At 43.5% G+C, this 27,450-nt stretch overlaps 1 protein-coding gene across 3 annotated transcripts in view; it reads left to right on the top strand.

Moving 5' to 3' along the window:
* MED23 (mediator complex subunit 23) overlaps positions 1-27,450 on the top strand; it is a 684,519-nt gene that overhangs the window by 165,592 nt on the left and 491,477 nt on the right. For 2 of the 3 annotated variants that reach the window (XM_078649213.1, XM_078649212.1), the window contains exons 10-11: positions 14,041-14,136; positions 14,720-14,737. In XM_078649213.1, coding sequence (XP_078505339.1) covers positions 14,041-14,136; positions 14,720-14,737 — 114 coding nt within the window. The remainder of the gene's footprint in view (positions 1-14,040; positions 14,137-14,719; positions 14,738-27,450) is intronic. The other variant, XM_078649215.1, reaches the window with a different exon arrangement.

Below are 27,450 nucleotides of genomic sequence, written 5' to 3'. Positions count from 1 at the left end.
CTCAGGCAGCAAACTCCTGGAGAATAGCCAATACACAGGCCTTGCTAGCCAGATATGATAGAGCGCACTACGAAAGGTTGGAAGAAGTTCTCCAACACTTACCTGATCCATTTAAACAGCAGGCAGATGAACTCATACAAGAGGGCAAGCTCATCACCAATGCATCCATTAAATGTGCCCTGGACGCGGCAGACACAGCTGCCAGGTCCATCAATACAAGCGTGCTACTGAGGCGCCACGCATGGCTTCGTATATCAGGCTTTAAGAATGAAGTCCAATCTACAATTCTTAATCAGCCAATCAACCCAGACTTTTTATTTGGTCCAGCAGTTGATTCAATCATGGACAAAATGAAAAAGGATGCAGAAACTGCAAAGTCTATTGGACCTCTTCAGTCCCAACAACACAGGGGCTCCTTTCGTCGCTCCAATTACAGAGGAGGAACACGAGGAACATCACAGCAGTCCTCCAACTACAAGACTAACACACAATCCACATATAACAAAAACACCAGTAGGGGTGGTTATAGAGGGAACAATACCAAGGTAAGAGGTCGTGGAGGCAATGCAAATAGATCCTCCACTAACACAAAGCAATGACTTCTTCACACTATGCTCTTCCCGTTGAAATTAAGGCCCTTCCCACTCTTCAGTCTTTTAGGAAAGCTCTGAAGTCACGACTATTTGCCAAAGCATACCTGTAGTTTTGCCTCTGCCTTTTAAGATTTATTTTATAGGCGCCTTGATGCCTTCGGGTTTTAGTTGCGCGGTTATAAATTTTCTTTCATTTCATTCACACTACCCCCAGACCACATAACACTGGTCGGGGGAAAGAATACAATTTCGACATGCCTGGTTAAATATCACCACAGACAAGTGGGTCAGGCAAATTATCCAACATGGCTATTGCCTAGAACTCACCTCAACTCCACCCAACATACCACCCGTGCACCGTCCCATGTCACAGGAACATATAACGCTCCTTAGGCAAGAGGTCATCAGTATGCTGAAAAAGGGGGCCATAGAACCAGTCCCACTGCAACATCAGGGAACAGGAGTATACTCCCTATACTTCCTAATTCCAAAGAAGGACAGGTCTCTCAGACCAATATTGGACCTCAGGCCCCTCAACATGTACATTCTGTCGGAGCATTTTCACATGCTCACTCTACAGCAAGTCTTACCATTGCTTCACCAGGGAGACTTTCTAGCAACCCTAGACCTCAAAGACGCATACTTTCATATTCCAATACACCCTGCTCACAGAAAGTACTTGAGGTTCACCATTCAAGGGCAACACTACCAGTTCAAGGTCCTGCCATTTGGGGTGACAACAGCTCCAAGAGTGTTCATCAAATGTCTAGCTACAGTGGCAGCACATCTCAGAAGGCAACACATCCATGTGTACCCTTATCTGGACGACTGGCTAATACAAGCGCCAACAGCCCAGCAGTGTGCCGACAACATGTAAAAAAACATACACCTACTGCACAATTTAGGATTCTCACTAAACTATCCAAAGTCACATCTACAACCCTCCCACGTCCAACAGTACCTGGGAGCAACAATAGATACACTGTCAGCAAAAGCATATCCCAACACAGCACGGGTTCAGGGAATGCAAACGCTAATACAAAAGTTCAGACCCCAACACTCACTACCAGCTCAAGTGTTTATGCAGCTAATAGGCATGATGGCCTCGTGCATATTCATAGTCCCTCACGCCAGACTACATATGTGTCCACTACAAGAATGCCTAGCGAGGCAGTGGAACCAGGCTCATGGGCAATTAAAAGACCTAGTGTTGGTGACCAGTCGGGCATACAACTCTCTGCATTGGTGGAATCCACAAAACCTTTGCAAAGGACGACTGTTCCAAGAGCCTGTTCCACAAATAGTTGTAACAGCGGACGCATCCCTAGTAGGATGGGGATCCCATGTCCTACACTACACAGTACAGGGACTCTGGACTATACAGCAAAAGAAAATGCATATCAACCTCCTAGAGTTGATGGCCATATTTCTAGCACTGAAAGCTTTCGCGACACACTTGCGCAACAAAGCTGTGTTGATCCGGACGGACAACATGACAGCTATGTATTACATTCAAAAGCAGGGAGGAACACACTCGCCACAGCTGTCGCACCTGGCTCAAGCAATGTGGAAATGGGCCATTCAGAGGAACATTTTCCTCATGGCAGAACACCTCCCGGGCAAGGACAACCAAGTTGCAGACCTAGTAAGCAGGCACCGCCAACAGATGCACAAATGGGAAATTCACCCCAAAGTGCTCCAACCATTCTTCCGGAAGTGGGGACACCCGGAAATAGATCTGTTTGCCACAAGTGAAAACGCAAAATGCCAGTACTTTACCGCCAGGTTCCCACATCCGCAGTCGCAGGGCAATGCGATATGGATGAACTGGTCTGGCAAATTTGCGTACGCTTTTCCCTCAGCTCCATTAATACCGCTGGTGGCACGCAAAATGCGCCAACATTCCCTGACGCTAATTCTAGTTGCTCCCATGTGGGCGAGGCAACCATGGTACACAACGTTCCTAGAACTATCAGTGGTGCCTCATCAAAGACTGCGACTCACACCCAGTCTTCTAACTCAGAGCCATGGCGAAATCCAACACCCAGATCCGCAACAGCTGAACCTGGCGATCTGGCTCCTGAAATCCTAGAATTTGGATACCTCAACTTGCCTCCAGACCGCATGAACATTATCAAAGAGGCAAGGAAGCCCACTACCAGAGCATGCTATGCAACAAAGTGGAAACGTTTCGTCATTTACTGTAACAACAATGACATTAACCCACTTGATGCTTCCACTCAAAACATCATCTGCTACCTATTACACCTCCAACGGTGCAATTTAGCCTTTTTTTCCATCAGAATACACCTAGCTGCGCTAGCAGCATCTCTGCAAAACAGGCAACACCTTTCACTATTTAGGGTGCCAGCAATTAAAGCTTTTATGGAAGGACTTAAACGCGTAATTCCTCCAAGACACCCACCTTCACCAGTCTGGAATCTAAACGTTGTCTTAACCAGACTAATGGGACCACCTTTTGAACCACTACATTCATGCGAACTACAATTTCTTACTTGGAAAGTGGCTTTCCTTATTGCCATTACTTCGCTTCGAAGAGTTAGTGAGCTGCAGGCCCTAACGATTCAAGAGCCATTCATTCAAGTACATGCAAAAAGAGTAGTTCTTAGAACAAACCCTAAATTCATGCCAAATGTGGTATCTCATTTCCATATAAATCAAACGATAGAACTACTAGTGTTCTTTCAGAACCCACAAACAGTAGCTGAAAGTGCCTTGCATACCCTAGATGTCAAAAGAGCTCTGCTATATTACATAGACATAACTAAAAAATTTCGGAAGACGAAACAATTGTTTGTTGCCTTCTCTCCACAACACAAAGGTAATCCTATTTCAAAATCAGGTATAGCCAGATGGATAGTTAAGTGCATCCAAATTATGTTATTTGAAGGCAAAACGCACCTTAACAGTTCCCCCTAGGGCGCATTCAACACGCAAGCTAGGAGCATCCATGGCTTTCCTAGGAAATATTCCTTTACACGAAATTTGTAGAGCAGCCACATGGTCAACCACACATACATTTACAAAACACTACTGTGTAGATGTACACTCAAAACAGCAAGCTGCTGTAGGACAAGCTGTTCTCAAAACTCTTTTCCAGACTGCTGCAGCTGACACAGTTAGCCACCGCTAAGGGAGATACTGCTATACATTCTATGCACAGATATGAATTCAGCAGCCCACATGCCTCGAACGGAATATGCTACTTACCAGTATGCATCTGTTCTTGGCATGTAGGGCTGCCGACATTCATATCGCCCACCCACCTCCCCGGTGCCTGTCGCAGCTGTAGCATTCACTCTTTGCATGGACATCTCTTACTGTACTATACTCCATCTCTGCTACAATGGCGAAAAACAATCTGAGGATGGAGAGGATGCCCATGCGCACTGTAGTCCGAGGGAGGAGCCACCTATCTCGTGATTATTCGAAGACTCTTCCAGGACAACAATGTGCAATCATCCGGACCCAACACTAGGCGGCGATCTATGCACAGATATGAATGTCAGCAGCCCTACATGCCAAGAACAGATGCAAACTGGTAAGTAGCATATTCCTTTCACGGTGTGACCAGCCAGCATTGGATCTCTTTGTCACAGACCGGAACACCAAATGCCAGTTCTACACCAGTTGATACCCTCTTTTTGGGTCATGGGGGAATGCCCTTTCAATGACATGCTCCAAGATTTATGCATACGCCCCCCCACCATCCCTCTCATATCGAGGATTCTCAACTAGATAAAAATGAAGCACTGTAACCTCATTATAATCGCTCATAAATGGCACAGGCAGCATTGGTTTATGGAGCTCTTGCTGGTGTCCGAGTCCAAACCCATCCACCTACTGAATATTCAAACAATCTTGATGAGGAACAAAAGGCAGATCCCACACCCAGAACCAGCCTCTCTCCAATTGAATACCTGGCTCATGCATTCAACAAGTTCCGAGAATTAGACATCCGTCAGGTTTGTAGAGAGATTTTATCCAAAGCAAGAGTGGAAGCTACAAAGAAGAGGTATACATTAAAATTGAAGTAATTCTGTTTATGGTGTCTACAATCTAAAATGCATTCATTGGAAGCATCACCTGAACAGATTCTACCCTACCTACTGTCGCTAGCCAGATCAGGATTGGTACATGCGACTGAAGGTTCACTTATCCGCAATTTCAAGATACAGACGATCCGCACATTGTCCCTCTCCCTCTGCTCCACGAGAATAGTCAAACAGTTCATGAAGCAGTTGTTCAGAGGTCCCCCCCCCACAAACTCCCCCCCCCCCCCCATCCAAACGAGCCTCCATTCAAGCCAATTCACAGGGCAGATCTGAAATTTCTCACGTGGAAGGTCGCTTTGCTGTTGACTCTCACTTCAACTAGCAGTGTCGGCGAAATTCAGGCTTTCATAACACTGGAACCGTTATTACTTTTCATTGACAATTATGTGCTTCTCAAAACTAACCCAAGGTTCATCCCCAAGGTTCCAACGCATTTTCACCCCAATGAGCCTATCATACTTAGTATTTCTTTTTCAAATCCGGCATCTCCAGCTGAAAGGTCTCTTCACACCTTGGACATTAAACGTTGTCTTAAATTCTATCTCCATTGTACCAAACAACCCTGAAAAAATGCTAGGTTTTTGATTTTTTGACATTCTTGTCAAGGTATGGCAGTCACGAAACCAACCATTGCAAGATGGATTTCTGTGTTTTGCCATACCAAGGCTAGCAAGCTATTCTCAGCAAGGTCGAAGGGGCACTAAACAAGGGCAGAATACCTCGGCTGCTCTGTTTGCAGGAATCTGCTGGAGAGGATAAGTCACGCTGCGATGTGGAAGAACATCAACACGTTCACGCAGCACTGCTGCCTATAATTGGCACAGAAAAGTGATGCATCTGTAGGACAGGCGCTTTTACGCCATATGTTTCAATAAGGTGAGCTTTTGTAACTGTGGGTGATGTTAATGTCTTTACTAAGGTGTATGAAGGCGTTGTATACGTCAAAATATTTGTCTCTTCATATATGGACTAATTACGTAAAATTATGCATACATGTATATATGTATAACAAGCATTGGCATAGCCAATAGGTCTCACTTTTGGGACCGTATAAGTATTTAGTTATGCAGCACAATATCCTTGGTGCAACAACATTAACTGTTGCATGGTTAAACACATATAAGGTCCCAAAGGCGAGACCTATTGGCTATGCAAATTCTTCTTTTTGGTGTGCCCTGGCAGGATTTTGATACTCATCCAACCCTTCCCATCACACCCCAGTTATGGCTGTCTCTATTGCTGTGTTATAGCAATGATCGAGGGAGGAAGGTAGCAGGATGTTGGAAGCTCTTTTTTTCTTTTTGTTTTGCAAAGCTATTGAGGCAGCCTGCTTTGAGCCTCAGAGGGATGGCAGGTAGTTGGCGGGAAAAGGATGAGACTCAAAAGAGGCAGCAGAGATAGACAGCTCTGCGTGGCCCCAGTAATCATTAATGCAGCAGATGCAGTGGCTCCTGGGCCATGGATGTCAGGGTGCACTGAACCCAATTATAGCTGTTTTACTAGCAAAAGGGTAGAAAGGCTGCAAAACGTTTTGAGATCTCCTTAGAGCATTAGGTATGTAGGGAGGCTTAGCCTACCAAAATAGCAGATTAAACGCAAGAGGCCAGATCCCCCAGAGTACCTGATAGTCTTGAGACAGATGACAACATCCAAGATTCTTCATCTTTCGAACCCCGGCATGACTTTTGACCCCTTTTCTGGAGGGTGAGACCTGTTGAGTCGTGGTTGGGCGTGATGCCAGGACCTGTGCGGCATGGAGCTGTGCACAGCGGACTCCTGAGACAAATGGCAACCCAGCAGTAATTTGCCAACTATGCAGCAAGGCCTTAGGTGGGCATGTGGTCCGGTCTGAGCCATGTAACATAGGCGTGCGGCTGAGGGTTTCCTGTGCCCATGCAAGCTTGGAGCAAGATTGCTGGAGCACAGGCACTGTCGATGGCAGGGGCACCAACAGGAAGGCGGAAGAAAATCTGTTTATATAGGGGTGAAGCATACCTGTCACTCAGAAGGAAGCGACAGCCAGCAAATTCTCTCGAGCCTCTCCCCCGTGGATGGGGCACATTACTGTCAAATGAGTAAGGGAAGAACCCCACCACCGCTGATGGGGACAGAGGCAGCGTGGCTTGGTCAGCCCCTCGAGGATGGACACAAAGTGCCGGAGGGACAATTCTCACATGGCAGTACCCAATTACTGAACCTCTGCTTCTTTGTTCCGGAAGTGTTCAGGGCACGTAACTAGAGCTGCAGAGTGTAGAAGAGAGCTGCAGCGTGAGCAAGCAGCAGCAAGAGGAGAGTACTGAGCGGAGCAAGCAGGAGTGGTCCTCCGCTATTGGGTAGGGAAGCTGCAGAGAGAGTCTGCGTTAGGGGAGTTCCCTGAGCATTGCAGTGCAAGTGCCGAGGGACATGCTCCTCAGCTGCCGCGTTCTTGGCCGACGCCGCCCAGGGCCTGCTCTCGGCCTGGGCTTGGCTCACACGACTCCTACAGGTCGTGGTTGTACATTCAGCCCGCGTTAGTTGTTTATCACGGTGGCCCGCACTGCTCCTGTTGCCCTGCCGACTCCCTTCCCTTCTGGCACCTCCGCTCTCTGATCACCAGACGGAGTCCAAAAGGCTCAAACCTGAAAGCTGTAAAAATCTGCAAGCGACGTTACAAACTGAGGACCCTGTCGGCAGGAGTAGTGACAGACAAGTAGTCCGACTCCTAGAGAGCTCACAGAAGCGGCCCAGGTGTGCTCGCCGTCTCATCCTCCACCTTTCCTCTAGCTACAGTGTTGCTTGCACTGTGCTCCGCTAACCCTTGGCCTCTGCTGCGCCCTCCACTCACGTCGTGGAGGTGTGGTGAGGTGGGGGTGTGGGCTACGGGGTAGGAGGGAGGAGGTAACCCAGAGCAATTGGGTGACCAGCAGGTGGCAGATAGTAGGCGGAGCATGGACACATGATGAGGTCGGAGGCTGAGTTTTGCTGACGCACTTCTACTTTTCCATTGCTAGCACTGTTGTCCCATTACACTACGTGCAGGGAAATCAAGAAGTAGCTATAGAACTAGCTATAAGTAACACATCAGTGTGAGACCAGAAGGGACTCGGCGTCAGAGACTGTCTGAGGGTGCTCCTGCAACTGGTAAGAAGAGTAGAGGGCACGAGGGATCCGAAGCAGTGAAAGCAGCCCTGATAAGATCCACTGAACCATCAAGGCGTTAAATACAAAAATGCATTGGCAGCACGCGGGTGGTGCACGCGCATTAGTGATCGCACTGGAAGGGAGGCAGATGGCGGCTGCGCGCAAAAGAATGCGAGTGGTGCGCGCGCATTAGTGATCACGCTGGAAGGGAGGCAGATGGCGGCTGCGAGCGTGCACACGAGCGTAACCGCAAGCTTGAGGCCAGCGAAAACCCCAGTATAAATGTCTTGCAGAGCAGCGCATGCACTGGCTCAGGCGAGACCTAAAATATGTGTTAAACTGTTCCCTACCGTCTTAAAGAGTACTTCTCTTACTATATATTTACCTACAAAAACTGCTTACTATTCGGATACAAGCATGTGAATCTATAAAAGATCCGATACTGGAGAGGAAAATCTGTTACTTACCTTTAATTGTAGTTCTCCAGTATTGGTATCTTTCATAGATTCACATGCGACCCACCCTCGCCCCTTTAGAGGCTCCTCTCATAGATTGGGATACATTATTCCCACTTGTGCTTGAAAATCTGAGGCATTTAGCCTCTGTTGGGAGTGTTCTAGAGGGCGCAGTCGCCTGATTGGTTATAGTTCAAGTTTCTATTAAACTGACCTTGCATTGCCATTATAGCCTATGCTACTGATACATACTACTTTACTATGGTACTGTTCGACTCCCACTTGCAGAGAATGATTCAAGCATGTGAATTTATTAATAATAACAAAGCTGGAGAACTGAAGTTACAGGTAAGTAACTTATTTTCTCATACCTCGACAGATGCTCACAACTAGTCAAAATAAATTACTTGGAGAGAATTGACAAGATGCCCTTCAAGGCTCAATCCGATCCTCCACATTATTCAATCTCTTCATGTAAGCACTGACCTCATTCTTGAAAAATACCAATCTCGATTACCATATCCATGCAGAGGATATGCAATTATATCTTAAAAGCTCGTCACCAAAGGATATTTTCTACCTCAATAAACCGTAATGGACATTCAAACCTGTCTGTATTTAAACCACTTAAAATTCAAACACCAAAAGGCAGAATTCCACTGATATCCCTCCAAACAGCACATCTCTGATACAGATATGCATCGCTAAAGTGGACATTTGCAACGGCCTACCAACTGCAGAAGACGATGCCAAATCACTACGGCTCATACTTGACAAACACCTGAACATGACGACACACATAAAAACCAGAGCAAAGATTGCCCTGAACAATCTCAAGCTCATCAGACATATCAAACCCTTCAATCCAGAGGAGGACCTCCAAGAATGTGATGCAAGCATCGGTGATAACCAGACGGGACTACAGGATCGCAACCCTCACTGGGACTCTCAAAATACACTTAGTCCCTATGAAAGCAACTCTCAATGCGGTAACCAGCTCATTTTTGTTGTAAAACAGTATGACCACATCACCCCCACCCTTTTACGATTAAAATGGCTCACAATAGAAGCAACATGCATTCTCAAAACAGCCGGCCTCATACACAAGGCACTTTACCGTGATACCCCAAAATATTTATCAAAAAGCTTCCAATATCAGGAAAAAAGTGCACGCTCATGAGCTCAGTACACTGCTTCTGGTACCACCAAAATGTAAAAGAGAAAAATCTTATACGTGCTATTTCACTGGAAATGCACCGAGAATTTGGAACTTTATCTCACTGTAAATTCAAACAAACCTATCAACAGCCAGCTTAAACAAGCATTGGCATAGCCAATAGGTCTCGCTTTTGGGACCTTATAAGTATTTAGTTATGTAGCACAATATCCTTACCTCAACTACTGCATGGCTAAACACTTATAAGGTCCCAATGGCGAGACCTATTGGTTAAGCCTATGCTTGTTAATGAGAGTGGCCATATCTGAAAGAAACAGGTTAGTGTTAGATTCCTTACCTTAGAATATCCCCAGGCGTCGGATCCGGAAAGTTTTGCGTAGCAGTACCCCTGCGTGTCGGTAGTCGTCGTCTGCGGCTCCGCGTCCATCGTCGGCGTTGTGATCGCCGGGATGAAGTCGTCGGAATACTTAGACGCCGCCCTATAAAAACGTGCTTCTGATCTAATAGCCCCTCATCTTCCCAGCAATGTATCTTAATAGCCTGGAAGCCAGGGAATTGCCGCAAGACCAACGTATGGCTACCATAGTCGCGCTGCCTAAACCGGTCAAACCCCTAGATGAATGTTCATCATACCGTTCAATATCCTTACTCAACGCCAAAGCTAAGATCCTTGCTAAAATGATTGCCGTCCGACTGACCCCTCATCTCAGTACCCTGATCCACCCGGGCCAATCTGGGTTTATGCCCAATAGGAATACCGCACTTAATTTACGGAGGGTGCACGCAGTGATAGCTCGCATGCCCAGTATCCAGGAGCCCACAGTACTCCTCTCTTTAGATGCCCGCATGGTGTTTGATATGGTGGAATGGCCATATTTGTTTGCGGTTCTTAGACATCTGGGTTTCGGTCCCAAATTCTGTGCTTGGGTGAAGTTGTTATATTCGCATCCTCTAGCACACGTGGTAGCTAATGGCCACATCTCCAGGGACTTTCCGTTGAGTCGTGGGACGCGCCAGGGCTGTCCGCTGCCTCCTTTGCTTTTTGAATTGGCATTGGAGCTACTGGCGACCTGGGTCCGATGGGATCCCATGATTAGTGGGTTGAATTGGACAGCATCATGGGAAGACCGCATCTCTTTATATGCGGACGATGTGCTTTTATATTTGACTTCCCCCAGGCGGTCTATAAGTGTGCTACTGGATATTTGTGAAATTTTTGGGCGGGCATCTGGGTACACCATCAATTGGTCCAAATCTGTCCTGTTTGTCACAAAGCCCCCCCCCCCCCCCCCCCCACTGCTCCCGCCAAATTGCCCATTACGGGTTACGGAAGATTCCTTTAAATACCTGGGTGTGTGGGTGACACCTAATTGGGATGCTTTCTTCCTTAGAAACTTGGAACCCCCCCAGAGCGGTTCCGGAATGATGGGCAGCACCGGCATAACCAGCCCCTGACACTACTGGGCAAGGCGGCCCTTTATAAAATGATGACACTTCCCCGATTGTTGTACATTTTGGAAAATACCCCCTTTCCGGTCCCCTTGAAATATTTTAAAAGCATAGAAACATTGGTCTCAGGCCTGCTCTGGGGTAGTAAACCTGTGCGTATATCGCATGGCAAGTTAATCAGGAGTTGGTACGACGGAGGCATTGTTCTACCGGATGTCCAGTTATATTACTGGGCTGCCCACTTAAAAATAATGAACCACTGGCTGCACACACCCCAAACGGAACCGGCATTTCAGGCGGACAGGTATGAGCTGGGGGAGGCAGGAGTTCTTTCTGCGCTCTATGACAAAAGAAGCACTTCATCCCTCCTGGGCCCTACGGCACACAAAGTGGGTATTTGGTACAAAGCCCAGGGTCGCCTTAAATGTAAGGCCATTATTACCCAAATGACACCGCTTTGGTGCACACGACAGCTGGGTAAACTTTGCAATACTAAGGGCTTCAAGGAGTGGGACCTAATAGGAATTTCTACGGTGGGTGACCTATGGAAGAAAGGTGCTGTAATATCATTTGATCAGCTCCAAGTCCAATATGATCTAGCGCCCGCCGAGAGATTCAGGTACCTCCAGATTAGTCATGCCTTGGTGTCTGTCCTCCCCCTGGCACTGATGTGCCTGAAGCCACACCATTAGAGGACGCTAAAACTAAAACATAGTTGGTCCAATGATGTGGGTGACTTCGATGTAGCGGACTGGCAGACAGCACTGTCTTCCCCACGGGAGGTAGCCATACCCTCTAGATTACGTTTGGTTCAGCTAAAGAACCTTCACAGGGTGTATTACAACAGGGTTACTTTACACACCATGGGGAGACCGGAACACCGCCTCTGCCTGAGAGGTTGTGGGGAGCAAGGAACCTTTTTCCACACGATATGGCAGTGCCCTGGGATTGCGGCGTATTGGGCTCAGGTTATGAGAACAGTGTCACAGGTGGCGAAGGAGTCAGTGGTCCTCGAACCGAGACGCTGTCTGCTGAACATATGGGAACCAAACGACCTTACCCACCCAGCTCAGGATTGGGTGACACTGGGGGTAATGTACACCAAGCGAAATGTAGCCAAACACTGGAGATCTGGGGAGGTACCTATGCTTACTGATTGGTGCAGGGATCTTGATGCAGTAATGTTGGCAGAGAAAGTGATATACTTGAACCGGGGGTGTCCCCGGAAATGGGGCAAAATCTGGGGGTCTTGGAATGAATATAGGGGTTATCTGTGTGACCCACCATTGACAGATGGGGAAGGTGACTCTGATGGGGGGGGGGGGGGAGGGAGGGTTTGGGTACATCGAGTTGTGTACCAATGTCCATGCAAGTCTGAATTGTTTTGTCATCGTAAAATATGTACTGACATTGATGAGTATAATGCACAGTCGTATCCATTATATGTACTGTATGTCTATCACATGCCCTGCTAATGTTCTTAATAAAATCAAATGTAACTGTAACAAGAGAAAGGACAGCCAGTGCCTCCTTCCGAGGGGAGGAGATGTGTGCAGTTTCAAAGCATGTGTCAAAAATCAGCGGGCTTATTTTGTCATCCGGGTCAGCTGGCTACAGTTTAGTCATACATTTTCGTTTGTAAGGGACAAGGTAGGCTTTATGCAGAGTATTAATTGAATACATTTGAATCCAGCATTACAGAATAACTTGCTTGTATATTCCAGAGCCTGCTGCCATTCCTTATCATTGTAGGTATGCACATAGGATTCCTTCTGTTCATGAAGCCAAAGATGGGACTACCTTGTGAGCTCTAGAATTGCTTTATAAAACCGTGTAGTTAGCCTGTGCCCATGCCCTGTAGTAGGCTGCATTTATATAACCGCATGTGTGTCCTGCTCGTATTGTGTGTAAACCTTATTGCCCACCATATTGTGTGAAGGGCATCTGTAATTTTCCCATATTAACTGGAATTGGCCTTCATATAAGCCGCAAATGGCGACTAAAGTTGGGAAGTCTTGGAGCGCACCTTCTTCATAGAAATCTCCTCTGTGTGGATGTTAGCATCCAATCCATCATATGAGCAAGTAGGGCCGATGTGTGACCCTCCCGGTAGGAAGGCTCTGCAGTGATAAGTCTTTAAAATGGAGATTGGTCCATAGGAGGATATGATTAATGGATCACTTTCTGGCTTTGGGGTAGAAGTGACTATTGCCTCTTTGATCATCTATGGGAGGCATTTCTGGTCTTTTGCTGCATGGTAGTGCTTGAGCAGTTTTGGGACTAATAAGGGATTGCATGCAGCTTAAAGTACCATGGGTAGCAATCAGATCCTGGTGTTTTCCTTTTGGTATGTGAATGGATTGCATGCTGTATTTCCTGCTCAGGTTCGGAAGCTACTAAATCTTTAGCAGCGACATCAGTCAACTGTGTAAAATGTACATCTTGTAAGAAGCAGTCTACGAGTATTTCCGAGTACTGCTCAGGGCTAGACTACAACATAGTGTAGTAGTCTCAGAAGCACTGATTAATTTCCTCCTGTGTATAAACTGCCACTCCCCTGGGTCCTAATTGTTTGTTCAGGAGGTTGTTAATTGGGAAGTCAGGAAATCATTCAAGTGCTGGAGGAGAGCTGGAATGTAAATAAATCTACAGGAAGGGTGGGGCTAACCGCGTGAGGGGAGGCTGAAGCAGTGATTCAGTTTCCTGGTTTCATCTAGCCACATCTTTTTATGTTTCCATTTCTCCTTCAATTCCTCACTTGTCATTTTTCTAGCAGGTCCTCATTGATAATTTGCTTGCCAATTCCTCACACGTTCTGTTTCTCCTGTAAGCCTGGTAGTCCTTATTTGCAGTTTTCCTGCAAGGTATTACGTTCTCTTTCCCGGAGAGCCCATATCGCCCAGTTATCTTCTCTTTCTATTTGATCTCTAGGTACAATCTATTATGTACACTTGCTAGATTCTGCTCACGGTTACTAAATTGGGATTCACATGTAAGTATTGGGCAGTTCTATATTGATCTAATGTATGGTTTAACATGGTTTACAAGATTTTATTAATCTATGTCTCAAGTAATCATTACAAATAAATCACTAACATTACTATTTCTCTGAATGCCTCAATACTAAGTTTTTAAAAATTACTTTGCTGTCTCCATTTTGTGTCTCCTAGGATCTGTTTGAGCCACAGACCGCCTTGCTGCGGTATGTGCTGGAGCAACCTTACTCCAGGGATATGGTCTGCAACATGCTTGGGCTGAACAAGCAGGTACTGCAGTGTTCTGTAACACACTCCAAAGGCTGCTCTGAGTTTGCACTATTCTTCTTCTTTTCTTTGCTGTAGCTAACTAAACAAAACAGTTAGATTCAGCCAGTAATTTTAATTTGATTTTCTTTCCACTATCTTCTAGTTTATTGGACCTGGTACTGTCATTCTTTTGTAGTGTGATCTAGGGGTGTTCTAAACAAAAGCCTAATTATTTAAATTTTACCTTCCGTTATTTATTTTTTGCATTGCTTTTTTCCTATAAGGCCATCCTCAGGTAAACCTTCTGCCAGACCAGTAGCTAAATGCATCATTAGAAATGTTTTGATTGATTTATCTCGAAATTAAGTCTCCATCATGTAGGAAATGACACTCCATTATTTTGTTTTCTGGTATGTTTGTGTTCCTTGAAAGCCAGTATTCACAGATCCATAGGACAGTCAGTCCTTGGTCAGGGAGGTGGACTTTGTCATCTGACTTTGGGTTCCTTGAGGTTGGCCTCATAGTCACTGTTTTGTCTTTTCTTTTTTTCTTCCTTTATTTTTGTTCTGTCCTGTCTTGTCCTGCCCATCCTCCAATGCTCTAGACCCTGAACATTGCTCAGGTATGTTCACAACTTTACTGTTGTATTGTGACTAACGGTACGCTGGCTGCTTGTAGCCACTGATTCCAGTTAGAGAACATATACGTGGTCAGGGCTTGAAATTGGCTGGACCAACCCCCAAAATGAAATAGCATCTTAATTATCTTTTTCATTGTCCCCTTTCACACTCCAAATTTCAGCTAAAAATAAATACAATCTGATTAGCCCTAATGCTGTTTTTTATCATTCTTATTGAGTTTAAAGAAGAAACAACCGTGCAGTAAGTAACAGTCATCAGCAATGTAAAATTCATACAAATCAATAAACACAACACTTTTGAGTGATACTGGTTTTAGAATGGAAAGACATCATTTGAATATTGCCCATCTTTGTTTTTACAGTCCATGTTGGTGTATTCAAATACTTCCCCTTTGACAATACAGTCCATCCCTCCAAGCCATTTGGTTAGTAGCGATCTGGCTTTCCCTATTATATTAATTTCAGGTAATTAATTGGCTGCTCTGCTGATTCCTATATGTCCTGGCTTCTAGTTTTGCTGTTGATGAAGGATCAAGTGCACAGGCCCGTGTATGTATTTTATTGGTGCTCAAGGGCCCAAAGGACTTGGTTCAATTATCTCTGACTAAGGAATTGAAGAGGTGTGGTTTCTAATTGCCTATAATAATAGTTTAGGGTTCACTGTAAGAACAGTATAGTTAAAAAAAAAAAAAAGCGAAACCCAACAGCGTTAACATGACTTGTCTTCCTTTAGAAGTCTTTCTCACTCACATTTAATACATAAAAAAGTAAGGATTTGTTTCCAATGAGACGTATGTTTTGGTCACCTATGGTGGACCTCTCCCAGAAGCATTTTTGTTACTGCATTCAAAATATAACTAGATGCCATGTTTCACTGAATGTGAAAATTGTAATTAAAGACAAAAGATTGACCTTCAGTGGTGAGTCAGCAATGGCCCCTAAAGATAAAGTCATCAAATGACTGCTTTATAAGTCTGATTCAGAGTGTTTAATTGATGGAGTTGTTCTTGAGGAAAGTGTTGGATTATTTTACAGAGTGGAGCCTTAAGGGGTGGGTGGCTTGCTTCCCTTGTAATATTTATCTGATTCTGTCCCTCTGGGTTAAGGAGGGTTGTTTTTCAGATTCTCCCAGTATTCTCACTAGCTTCTGAGGCATGAGATCATATAGTACTCAGTTTGTGGCTTAGTACCGTGAATGTTTTGGCCTCATTGTTTTCAGATTGAACACAGGTCTGCATGTAGATCTGTAGTCACTGGGTTAGATGGCGGTGAAGGTGTGGTGTTTGGGATGTTTCTGAAGAAAGCTTAGCAATGAATGTATGCCTCTTGCATAATATCCAGTCTTTAAAATGATTCCATATTCTTCCAGAAGCCAATGCAGGAATTTTAGTATAGGGGTGATAAGAGTAGATCTTTTAAATCCTAAATTATGTTGTGATTTCTTTGAAGATCACCTACCTACAAGTAGTTTCTTTTGCAGTACTCAAATCTAAATTGAAACAGAACTCTTGTAACACCCACACAATAATTGAATTGAAATAGAGTAAGGGTGTGGTTTCTTACCTATTGACCTTTTTATGTCATGAAAAACTGATTTAATAGGATGTAATTATGTTTTGCCAGAATTCAACATATGGAGATTGAAGTTTGTTAATGTTCTACAGTATCAGTATGAGTATGGTAAAATTTGCAGGTGCAGCATTGATGACAAAGTTGTGTACAAGGCAAGGGAATTTATATCTATGATGTGCTGTACCTTAAGGTAGTGGCCTGAACATGAAATCACAAATTCTCTCTCTGGTTTTTTAGCCACCATCAAGCTTTTTGAGTGAAATGTTGTTTGCCTTTCAATAGTTGCTAATTTCTAGGTACTTGGAAGTGCTATAATGAATTGGACGGGTTACGAATCTGTCCATAAGGATATTGTGAAGGCAAGAATAGATTTAGAAAATCACTTTCCTTACTTTGGACAAGTGAAAGAATGTTACCCTAATTGGCTGTCCATTGAAAATGTCACATTAAGATGAACTTGACAATTCTCTTGTTATGTTTAGGTTTTATTATAGGTTGATCAGGTAGCGTCATGACTTCTTTGAAGTTGGGAAAATATATATTCCCTTCTATGCTGTTCTGTGCATATTGAATGTAGGTTCACACAGGCTGCTACTGCCTCAGAAGCTGTTGTGTTATGCCATGGTAAACTGCATTGTTTATATCTACTAGTTTACATTTTAAAGAGATTTATTCTTCTGTACTAAGTTTACTTCATGTGTTATTCTTCCTTTGCATGACAACCATATTCTTATGGTTTGACTCGGACTAAACCCCTTGAGAACAGGACGTTCTGGAAGGCCGCTTTGAAAAATACGTAAATCCCTAAAATACTCTAGTTACCAGTTTCTTCCCATTCTTTTTGCACTCTTGGGAAGCCAACGGTAGAAAACTATTGAGGTACTTCATTATCCTTATTCTTTCTTGGGGAGCTAAAAAAACTCAACAGAAAAAACAGCAGAAATAGCAGATTTGAGTTAGTTTTGGCCATGTTTTGGGAAACCAACCGTAAGTAGCTGATATTGGAAAGAATTCACAAAGTACGCAGGTGTAATGTCTTTACATGGCTGTGAGATAGCTGCGCTCTGCATCCGAGACCGCTGCGCGGACCTAAAAGATTTTCATGATTTCTGGTTGATAGGCTAGCTAGCTGCTCCATATGGAGCTCAATCAAAAACAAATTTGAAGAAGCTTATGGTTCTTTGCTCAAAAGACCAAATAATGCTTGTTATAAAAAAAAATGCCTTAACGTACACCATCTGCTCATGGGATGTTATTGTTGCATGCAAAACCGAAAAACCACAGAATGTTTCCAGTTATGGTAATGAAAGCAATTAAAACTTTCCAAATGCAGTGCTTATCACCAAACCTATTACGCCACAGGTAATATCACACATGACATTGATAACCTCAAAAACGGAAAGTGTAGGAAAGTGCCCCTTTTTGACATGGTCAACCCCACATTTTGACTGGTAATTGATGCAATTTTGACCAAAGTACACTGGTTTCCTGCTACCCAGGTACCCAGTGCCAGATCTTTCCCTAAAACTATTCAGTTTTTCGCCCAATTCCCAATACCTTTAGCACCCCTGTAAGTCCTTAGTAAATGGTATCCCTGGTACCTAGGACCAGGTTACTAAAGAGGGTCTGTAAGGGCTACAGCATGTTTGGGCCACCCTAAAGGACCCCACACCTTGCTTGTACACACTACCATTGAAGTCTGCGTGACATGGTGAAGACAAGAGTGAAGACATGATATGGCACACTTCCTGTGTGCCAAGCCTGCAGACACTGCATGCAATATATATGTCCCCACTACAGCAGGCCTTACAGCCTAAGGGTGCATTACATTACATGTGAGGACATATCTGCATGAGCATATATGCCCCTGTGATTTCCAAGTCGACTCTTGGACAAATCCAGTGACCAGGGAAGCCACCTCGAGTATACGTACTAGGCACTGGTGATTACGAGTTCCCCAGTGACATGATGGCTTCACTGAAACCAAAGATGCTTGGTGTCAAACATCTCTTATTAATAAACTCGCACCAATTTCAGTGATTGATTTATTCATATATTCACCCAGAGGGTACCTTAGAGATATCCCCTGAAACCTACCAGTCCACTAGTGTGCTTACTTGCTAGTACAGTCCAACCTGCCCCCACAGACGTGTTTCTGACCCCCGAGGACGTGAGAGCCTCGCTCTCAGAAGTCAGGAAAAATTCCTGCTCTGGCAGGAAGTGTTTACACCTCCTCCAAACAGGATGGCTAGCAATCAGCATAGCTGGACAGGAGGCTTCAAAACCATGCTGCCTTTGATAAGCGACTCCGGCAACCTCGCAGAACTGGGAGATGCCACCCCCTGCTCTGAGGCCCATTTGGCACAGGACAGGTGGGAAATTAGTGTGCGAAGTAAGCGTGGAACACACACTGGTCAGTCATACCCCTACGGTGAGCTGCATGATCTGCCCCACTTTAGTAAACAGGGATGTGGAATTTATTAAAATATCTACTTGTCCATGGGGCAGGTTGATTCATGAATCTACTTGTACTGTAACAAAATCCACTTGTCCCTCTGATCTCATGTAGTGCAGCAACAAATTATGGCACTAATCTCATTATATAGGAGCTCTTATAGACTCTCTGATTATGCCAGGGCTCATACCATTGTAGTGTTTGAATACTAGCAATGCCTTTATGTTGCCACGTTTCTGCAGTTTTACATACTGGGTCTGAAGGTAGTGGCAAGCAATAGATCCATGGTTGGAATGCCTTTTTGAGTCTGTGCAAACCTACCGACTTGCATGTTTTAAGGGTTTTTCAACAACTCTTTTCTAATATTTTTCCATACTGAGAAATGTTGGAAATTTACTCCTGACAGTGGCAGATGTAAACCTACTTCCAGAGTTAGGAAAAAAGTAGTTGGAGGGAAAATGAACTTGCAAACACTCAGGTTTTCGCATTAGCAAATCTGCACATGAATATTTGCTCATGCTAAAATGAAGTTCGCAAATACTTTCTAGGAGTACAATTTCTTGCCCTACTTCTGTAAATTCTTGTGAATTCATGAAAGACATTCAGCTGCAGTTAATGCAAGAACATATACCATGGGTGCACTTTTGAGACTTTCTTTAATAATTGGGCCCCTAATTTGGTCTGGCGTTAACCATGACCTTTTCTGTTTATTAAAATTCTCTCTCTCTCTCTGTATTGGTTGGCTTCTCTGTGAGTGACAGCATTCTGCTCTTTCACAAGGAGTATATCGGCACACAGAGTAGTTTTGATCAGTGCCAATAACTAATGTGGCAGTGTGTGCTTTTTTGAGACCAAAAACTATTTTTGCTTTTGCCAATGTTTGTTATAATGGTGAGGGCCCAGCAGCTCTCACATCAATAAGGTTTTACAAAAACCATGCCAAAACAAGCCACATATTGCCAAAACTGAAAGGCTGACCACCGATTTCAGAACTACTGGCTTTGCCACTGCTTTTTTATTTTTATGTTTCCCATAATCTTATTGAAACTGGTTACACTGATTTTCCAATATGAGTATTTTTGGGAAATACTAGAATGCATCAACACATTTTGCTAAATGATGTTGCAAAGAAAAGGTACCTGAAATTTTACAGTAGTTTAGCTAAATGTTTTTTCCCTACTTTAATTTTTTTAGGAACATTTTATATTGAAAGCAAAGAATCATTAATGTTGCTTTCAAGCTTCTGCAAATATGTGCATCTAGAGTCAGAGTCAGAGCATTTTGGGAGCATTATGCATAGCCTCATATTGCTAAACTTTGAAACTGTGTGGACACATTTTTATACTAGAACCACTGTTAGTAGTGCAGTCAGAACTTACATTTACTTAGAGCGCTCACCCTAATAATAAAGGCTTTCAATTAATGAACCATAAATAGAAGTTTGTACAGCATAAATATATGCACACAAATATTAACTTAACTGCAGGCAGTGCCCTTCCTTGACCCTTAAAGTGATACTGAAAATTGGCAGCCAAAGGGTTTGTGCCGCAGGGGGTTAGGCCAACTTGTCCCAAGGACAAAATACACATAAAAACTTGTTGCCCTTGACCCCAAACAATATGTCCTGGGCATCGGGCTATAGGAATTCCACATCCCTGCAGTAAAATTCCTCCATCTCGGGGATGGCAGAATTTAGGAAACTGGGACAGGGTTATGCCCACTTCTCACAGGACGTGTTTTTTTTTTTTGTTTTGCAGAGTTTTATATAGCGCGAACTAGACCCGAACCGAATCAGGTATCAGAGCGCTTTACATAGCACCAGTTATGATACATGAGGACACACTTTCATTTTAGGCGCGGGGAGATTAAGTGATTTGCCCAGAATCACAGGAGGTTTTTTGGCGTCGTTACCGAGGCTCGAACCCAGATCCCCAGGTCCGAGGTCGAGCGCCTTAGCCGTTAGGCCAACTCCTCTCCCCTAATGCCCCTAAATTTAGTATTTAGGGGGCTCCCTAAATCCAGAACTTCAGATTTCACTAAATGGAAAGAAGAGGAGGATACTGAAGAGCCGCCCCTGCAAGAACTGAAGACTGCTATGGACTTACGGCGGCAAACTCTGCCTGCCGCACAGTGACTCAACAATTGCAAAAACCTGACTCGTCCTGCAGCTGTGCATCCGCCACAAGCCCTAGAGCAGTGGTTCCCAAACTTTTGACTCCTGAGGACCCCCATTGAGTCACCACTGGAAGCCGGGGACCCCCAAGCAATTTGTATGGGTTACATTTCAAACATTAAAACAGTAATTCGAAAAAAATACACACGTGTGCACACAAAACAAGTACTCGAAGTACCAACCCCTAGATTTATCATTGTTCCGTTTTGCGAGTCCTTAATTGCGATTATTAAGGGATCGCTATTAAAGACTCGCAAAACGGGATTCATGTAGAAATCGCAAAATAAATTGCGATTCCTACAGCTTCCTTATTTGCGATTAGCAAATTGCTAATCGCAAATAAGGAATATCGCAAATAAGGAATAACTCCCCATTCATTCCTATGGGCCTAAAGGCCCATAGGAATGAATAGGGAGTCAATCCTTATTTGCGATTAGCAATTTGCTAATCGCAAATAAGGATGCTATTTCAAGGGTGCCAGGGGTGTCCAAAGGACACCCTGTAGCACCCCTGAAATGGAAATGTAGCCTGATGTTGCGCACACACATGTCCAAAGGACATGTGTGTGTGTAACATACCACTTAGAGAAATGCACTAAAGTGCATTTTTCTAAGTTTTCGCTATTTACCACGAAGTCAGACTTCGCGGTAAATAGCGGCCAAAAATTGCGAATTCGCAATTCTTAAATGGTTCATGAATTGCATTTAAGGAATCTCAAATAGAGATTCCTTAAATGCAATTCCTCGCAATATAGCGATTTCGCATTTTGCGATTTTTGCCTTTGGGATGATGAATCCCAAATGCAAAAATTGCGCTCGCAAAGGGCCAGATTCTCAGAATCTGGCCCTTTGCGAGCCCATTTTCCCTTGATGAATCTGGCTGTAAGGATTTTGGGGCCAGATGTACGACCATTTCATTTAGCGCCTCGCAATTAGCGACACATTGGGAGTGGCTTTTAAATAAAGCAGTTTTTAAAAAAAATGCAGCCTGTTTACCATGCATTTAAAAAAAAAAAAAAAGAAAGCGTTTTCGTTTCATTTTCTAAGGGCAGGCAGAGGTCCCTGGGACCACTGCCTGACCTTAAAAAATAATTTTGCATGAATTTGCAAAGGTCCCCTGGGAACCCCTTCCCATTTGCGAATGCAGTACCATCTACTTGAAGTAGGTGGTAATTGTGACTGTTTTGCGACCGCAAAACATTTGTACATGGTTTTGAGACTCGCTATTTGGAAGGGAATGCCCCTTCCAAATAGCAGGTTGCAAAACCTATTTAGAGAGTCGCAAACAAATTGCGACTCACGAAATAGGCTATGTACATGGCCCAATAGGTTTTTGCATGCGCAAATGGGTTTGCAAACCTGTTTGCGCATATAAAAACAGGTCGTACATCTGGCCCTTAGTATTTTATATTGAAGTAATAGCCCCTCTGTCACATTTATTTCATTTGTTTTGTAGCATCTCTCATACCATTGTAGGATGTCAGAGCACTTTACATCACACACATATAGAGACATTGAATCATACATGTAAATCAGTGTGTATACAAAATATTTAAAGAATGCTTGGTCTGGAAAAACACAAACTCAGGATTCAGAGCATAACACAGTGGCTAGCATTGACTTTAACATTAAAAATGTATTTCCACCCAAATATATCTTTTTAGCAGCATCAGTATAACAAAATATAAGTTACTAACTGGTACCATGCAGTTTGCAAGCAGCTCTGATGACAGTTTAAAGGTCCCTCTGCTAGATTACGATTGTCACTTATGAAGTGCACAGTAATAAAGGAATCTCTGTGACAAAAGTAGTAACCACGAACCTAGGTGCATCAAATGCTGCTTTTTAAGATGCATGTTGCACGTTCTTTGCAGTAGGCACAATAACCCTCTGTGCTACATTAGTTAAATCAAAGCTGTCACTGAACAAAACTCTCCTCTCCAGCAGGTACATTAATCACTGGCATTCTCTTGACACTTTTATTGTTGCTGGAAAGCTGCTAATTATACAAGAAATGTTTCTGTGCTTTTAAAACTGTGGCCTACAGACCCCCTGGGAATGTGTCACGGACCCCTGGGGGTCCGCGGACCACAGTTTGGGAAACACTGCCCTAGAGTATTGCCAGCACTTCGTCCAGCATCCAGCATCTCCTTTGGAGTAGAGTAGCTACTTGCCTGCAGGCACCAACTGCAGCGTCCATTTTAAAGCAGCGTCTGTCCACTTGGTCCACCGAGCAGTAGCCGTCCAGTGAGAGGTCAGTGCACTCAAGGAGGTCATATTGGTCTGCCTGCCAAGCCTGAAGACGCCAGGACCCCCACGAGGCCTCCTGCACCAATACTCTGGATACCGGACTCATGCCATGACCAAATCTTGTTAATTTTCATTTCATTCTTCGTTTGATTAATTAAAACCTTACAATGTAATGGCAAGCGTGCCAGAAGTGAAAACGAACAAGTGGTAAAAACATGAATAAAAATGGATTACATTTGATAATATCATTTTCATAATACTATTTACATATTAATATACATATTACAGTACATATCAATTTAGTTCTGCTGGTCTAATTTTGATCCAGTACTTATTAAAAAGTTACAACGGCTCAGTTCAATGTTATATCGTCAGAATGTAAGCACTTTATCAAAGCTTGCCTGCAAATCCGAACTCCTCGTGCGTTAAAATGCCCCTTAAGAATAGTTTTTCTTTCATTTTTCAGTTCTGGGCATACACACAGCAAGTGGATAATGTTTTCCTCTCCCATTTTGCATAAACGACGATGCGACCGTTCCTCTGTTCTTAGCCATGGCATAAGATGACATAAGCCAGGAAATGCACCAAAACGAGCGTTTATGAAAATATGATTGTGCTTCAGTGACAATGGGGTTTCCAGGTTTGGTTGTGCTTTCACCTTTGTGAAACCATTCATTAGTGGCCAGGCATGTTTCCTTTTTGCAAAAGAGTTTTTATCCATAAGCAGCGATAGATGTCTTGTTATCTTATTAATAGATTTTTTGAATGAATCTGTAGTCATTGACGTGTTCCAAGTAGGAGTTGCTTAGTATTCATCAAGTGCAGCATGTAAATATTTCCAGGCGTATGATTTACTATTTGTATTTATTTCCTGCCAAAATAGTTGGGACATTTGATTTACGTTATCATTTTTTATTCTGTTCCATACTTTAAAAAAATGGCCCTTTAGTGTAAATAATTGGTTAGCTAATCCAAATTCCAATCTTATCTGCGCCAGAGATGCAGTGAGGAAGATGAGAGGGTTTTAAAAGTTTTTTCACTGCAGTATTGATGGTCTCCGAGTCTTTCCCGCACAGCCCTTTGCTACCATATGTTAAAGTTGCCAATAGTTTTGCCAATATTACTTTTATAAACGGTCGGTAACTCAGCTCTCCTAGCGTTTTCTGCAAGATTTTCAATGCAGCTATCAAGGTATTTGCTTTCCTTTGCATATCAGCCTTATATGGGAGAAAACATCTTTTATTGTCAAATAATAACCCAAAATATTTATAGGATTCTACTTGTTCTAATTGCTTATTGTCAAGGAACCATTTATGCTTGCATTTTGACCTTGAATCTTTGTTAACCTCCATGATTTTTGTCTTTGTTTCATTTATAATCATTCCATTTTCTTTTGAGTATGATGATCTCCTGTTTATCAGACGTTGCAGACCCACTTTTGTTTGACTAAGTAAAATGACATTGTCTGCGTATAGTAGATTTTAATCTGAGTATTAGCTAATTTGGTAGCATGTGCATTGACTTCGTTCAGTGGGGCCCTTAGGTCTGCTAAAAAAAAGTTAAAAAGGAGTGGGGCCAATACACACCCTTGTTTTAAGCCAGGCGAGGTTGCAATTTCCTTCGTTAATGTTGAGCCGTCTCCCATCTGAACTCTGACCCAAATATCAGAATAGAGGAGTTGGATGGATATTAAAAGGGAAACTGGGATACCTTGTCCCTTCAATTTTTGCCATAAAAGTTGTCTGTGTACACAACCAATAGCCGATCTAAAATCCAAATCTTGGTGAAAGTCCAGTACCGACTTTAACAACATCACCGAATACCAGCCGGCGAGGGACATCAGCACTCAAAGGCCAGCACCAAGAGCGACCCAGTTGTTGTGTTTTTGTTCCCCCTGGCTGGTCCTGACCAGCGTTGCCGTCCTTGATGCACAAGAGCCAGCCAACTGTGCAAACCCTCTGCGCCCGAGCCGCCCGGGTCCAAGAAAAACAACTTGTCTCCTGTGCTCCCAGGGCTCTCCTGAACCGAGCTCCCAGTCTTGTCCCTAAGTCCCCCCCTTGCAGCATATTTCCAGGTGGCCTTCATCCACTGCATAGTGTGCAATGCTACAAACACGTCGAGCACCTATGCACCCGGACTCACCAGGACAGATGCAACCGATCTGCTGATGGAACTTTGGTCCTTGTCCCTCTATGACGTCACAACCGAAAGGGATCCCACAGAAATGCATTGCAAGTATATGTATAATGTTAATGTTCTTTCTCTAACACTATATACATGGTAACTATAACACTATATATGGTAAATATAGGGTATTGCTAGAAATTCTTGTAGATTTTGATGCTCATTGGTATGACAACACCCTACTACCAAAGGTGTTAGTTAGTTATTGGCCAGAAGACCCCAACTTTCTACAAAATTGCAATTCTTGTCAAACCAAGTACTCCAGCTTTATTAATACAATTTGAAAATTCAAACACAACGATAATTAAAGTAGAAACATGATTTTATTGAGCACATAAAGTATAGCGATGTTCATCTGTACAATCTGTACAATCCATCTCTTAACAGGTTTTCGCTCCAAAAAAACAGCTGACACGTGTTTCGTCACCAACGTGGCTTTTTCAAGGCTTGCCAGGTATAGGATACTCTCCAGAAAAGATCTTATTCCAGCGAGTTGAAAAGAATGTCCCAAAAGAACACGGTAATGTGTGATCCTCGTCTGTCTAGTCAATTGAACGACAAAATACAGTTGGAAATCTAATTGTGTGTAGCCGGAATTACTAAGAGAACCCTATTTCAAAATATTGCGGTGATCCATAAACTGTAGAAGTGATTCCAGGTCTTTTCCTGCGCCTCCGTAGACGCGGGAGAAGACTTTACTGGACGGGAGCTTATTATGGACTCCGTCCATCTATTATTTCAGGTGGGGAAGCTATCTACCTTAACTTAGTAGAGGCTCCAGACCTGGAATCACTTCTACTGTTTATGGAGTAGCTTATGTTCTCCTTGTTTTCAAATTGAAAACGAGGAGAACAGAAGCTACGGGCTACCATGCCACGTCTGACAATATCTACTATATAAGAAGTCTTCCGAAAATTGGATTCTCAGACACCTACTTGAACTATATGAACATCATAATGAATACCCTCTGTATTACTTTGTGAATCCCTGAAGAAGTCTCTTTTAGAGACGAAACAAGTCGGCTATGATCTTCCATTCTTATGAAAATATGAAATAAAGAAGACTCTTTTAAGAAATTCACATTGGTTATCTGGACATCCTTTTGTGTGTTCACTGGTTCTTGAACGGCTGACATTGTATTAATATAATTTTTTGAATAGTGCTGAACCCTTTTGTGTTCTTCATCGCTGGAATAAGATCTTTGCTGCATGAAGAGTACCCTATACCTGGCAAGCCTTCAAAAACTCACGTTCGTGACGAAACACATGTGTGCTGTTTTTCTGGAGCGAACACCTGTTAAGAGATGGATTGTACAGATGAACATCACTATATTTTATGTCCTGAAACCATGTTTCTACTTCAATTATCGTGTGTTTGAACTTCCAAATTGTTTTACTACAGCCTGAGTGCTTGGTTTGCAAGAATTGAAAAAAAGTACTTACCTGATTCTTGGGTTCAAAATCTATATAAAAATACCAGTTCTTATTCTAATGGGTGTGAATCTCAGAAACATGGATCACTTCCAGGGGGCTCAGAAATTTAGTCCTCTGGTAGAACACATAAGGTGTGCCAGAAGAAATTACAAACGAGTTGGGGATAGTTTTTCCAACACATGCTAGGACTTGTTTACCTAAAGACCACAGAAAGGTTGATAGTTTCAAGTTGCATGACTTAGTCAACAGTGAGACAACAGTCTGTGACATGGCGTTCATCAGGGTGTCTTTTGCATCCTGTTGAATCAGAACATGTTTCATGATGTGTCAACAGCTGAGCAGTGACCTTGATTTCAGTAATTTTCAAAAGCCAGCAATGTCCCAGAATAAGTCAAAAGATAAACAGTACTTTTTGTGTCACTTGGGCTTTTTATGTAGTTCAGTGATCATCCAATGCTTGAATTTAGTGGGGACTTATCTGTTGCCGAGGAGCATGCTGATGAGTTCTGTCTCGTTTGGGTCAATTGTGATGAGATCATGCTTGACCCTCTTGGAATTGAATATTTAGGAGGATGTTGCTGTAGTCCTCACTGCAGCTTTCCTTTTTCCATCTCCTTCTCTTGCTCACT

The sequence above is a fragment of the Lissotriton helveticus genome, chromosome 6 (assembly GCF_964261635.1).
Source record: "Lissotriton helveticus chromosome 6, aLisHel1.1, whole genome shotgun sequence".
In the NCBI taxonomy this organism is placed as follows: Eukaryota; Metazoa; Chordata; class Amphibia; order Caudata; family Salamandridae; genus Lissotriton; species Lissotriton helveticus.
Note: the sequence above shows the minus strand (reverse complement) of the source record. Positions and strands in the feature narration are given on the sequence as shown.